We start from the raw sequence: 999 nt of genomic DNA, 5'->3' as shown, positions 1-999 counted from the left end.
CCTGCGTGGAGTCAGTCTCTGCGGAGGCTGGGGGAGAGAGGGGAGCAAGGCGCAAGCGCAGTCACAGCAGGAGAGAGTCCGGGAGTCCGCCGGGAGGCCTAGAGCGGCCGCTGGAGCCTCCTTTCCGGGGTAGTCCAAGTTTTGGACCGGCAGAACGCGAGATCACGTGACTCTTCTCGGTGCTCCAGCTGATAACCCCCGACTCGGAAGTGTAACACACAATTTCACTCGGCTAAAATCAAAAGTGAAGGCCCAATAGAGATTCAGCTGCTTCTGACCCCCAACTTTGACAAAACCTAACCTTCCCTTTTCCCAGGCAAAGGCTGCCATAAAGCTCCCGATGATTGGTTTGAGGTTAGGTAAGAGGAGCTACGGGATTGGTAATACGAGGCAGGAGGCGGGGCTCACAAAAAGCGCTACTGCCCGCGATTGGTCAGCAGCTCGTCATTTTGCTCCAATCCGAGAGCGGCGTATCGGTATCGGCAAGGGGAGGGATGCTGCGACGCCGGTGACGCTGCCGCCTGTGATTGGTTGGTCGTAGGATGCCGCTCTCCCGGTCCGTCCCTCACGGGAACGCGATCTAGGCGTTGAAGTGTCCGTTGGTGATTGGCTGCGGCACCGGCACGCGGTGATGCCTGTGATGCTGATTGGCCCTCAGCTGCTTCGACCCCGCCTCCCGCGGGGAGCGGGGACTCCCGGGATAGGGGAAGAAGGTGCGGGCTGTCGCTGAGGAGACGGACCATGGCCCCGCACAAGCTTGGCGGCCTGTGCCTCCTGCTGCTCTACATGCTCGGAGCCGTGATGGCGGGGTGAGAAGAGCGGGGCTTCGGCGGGGAGGGCGTGAGGAGACCGGAGAAGAAGGATACGGGAGGGTGAGGGAGGGAAGCGCCGTCAGTGATGGGGGAGGGGATGAGGGGCAGAAAACGGAGGGCGCTGGGCTGCTGGGAGGGGGAGGGGACGGGGATATGGGGGTGGGGTGGAAGGAAAGAGGGCAATGGG

At 62.2% G+C, this 999-nt stretch overlaps 1 protein-coding gene across 1 annotated transcript in view; it reads left to right on the top strand.

Moving 5' to 3' along the window:
* Window positions 1-721: 721 nt before the first annotated feature.
* DNAJB11 (DnaJ heat shock protein family (Hsp40) member B11) overlaps window positions 722-999 on the top strand; it is a 39,581-nt gene continuing 39,303 nt past the window's right edge. Inside the window, exon 1 of the mRNA XM_044676484.1 lies at window positions 722-809. Within this exon, the coding sequence (XP_044532419.1) occupies window positions 742-809 (68 nt within the window). The 5' untranslated portion in view covers window positions 722-741. The remainder of the gene's footprint in view (window positions 810-999) is intronic.

Source organism: Gracilinanus agilis, chromosome 4 (genome assembly GCF_016433145.1).
Source record: "Gracilinanus agilis isolate LMUSP501 chromosome 4, AgileGrace, whole genome shotgun sequence".
Lineage (NCBI taxonomy): Eukaryota > Metazoa > Chordata > Mammalia > Didelphimorphia > Didelphidae > Gracilinanus > Gracilinanus agilis.
The sequence above is the reverse complement of the archived record's forward strand: the minus strand, read 5'-3'. Positions and strand labels throughout refer to the sequence as shown.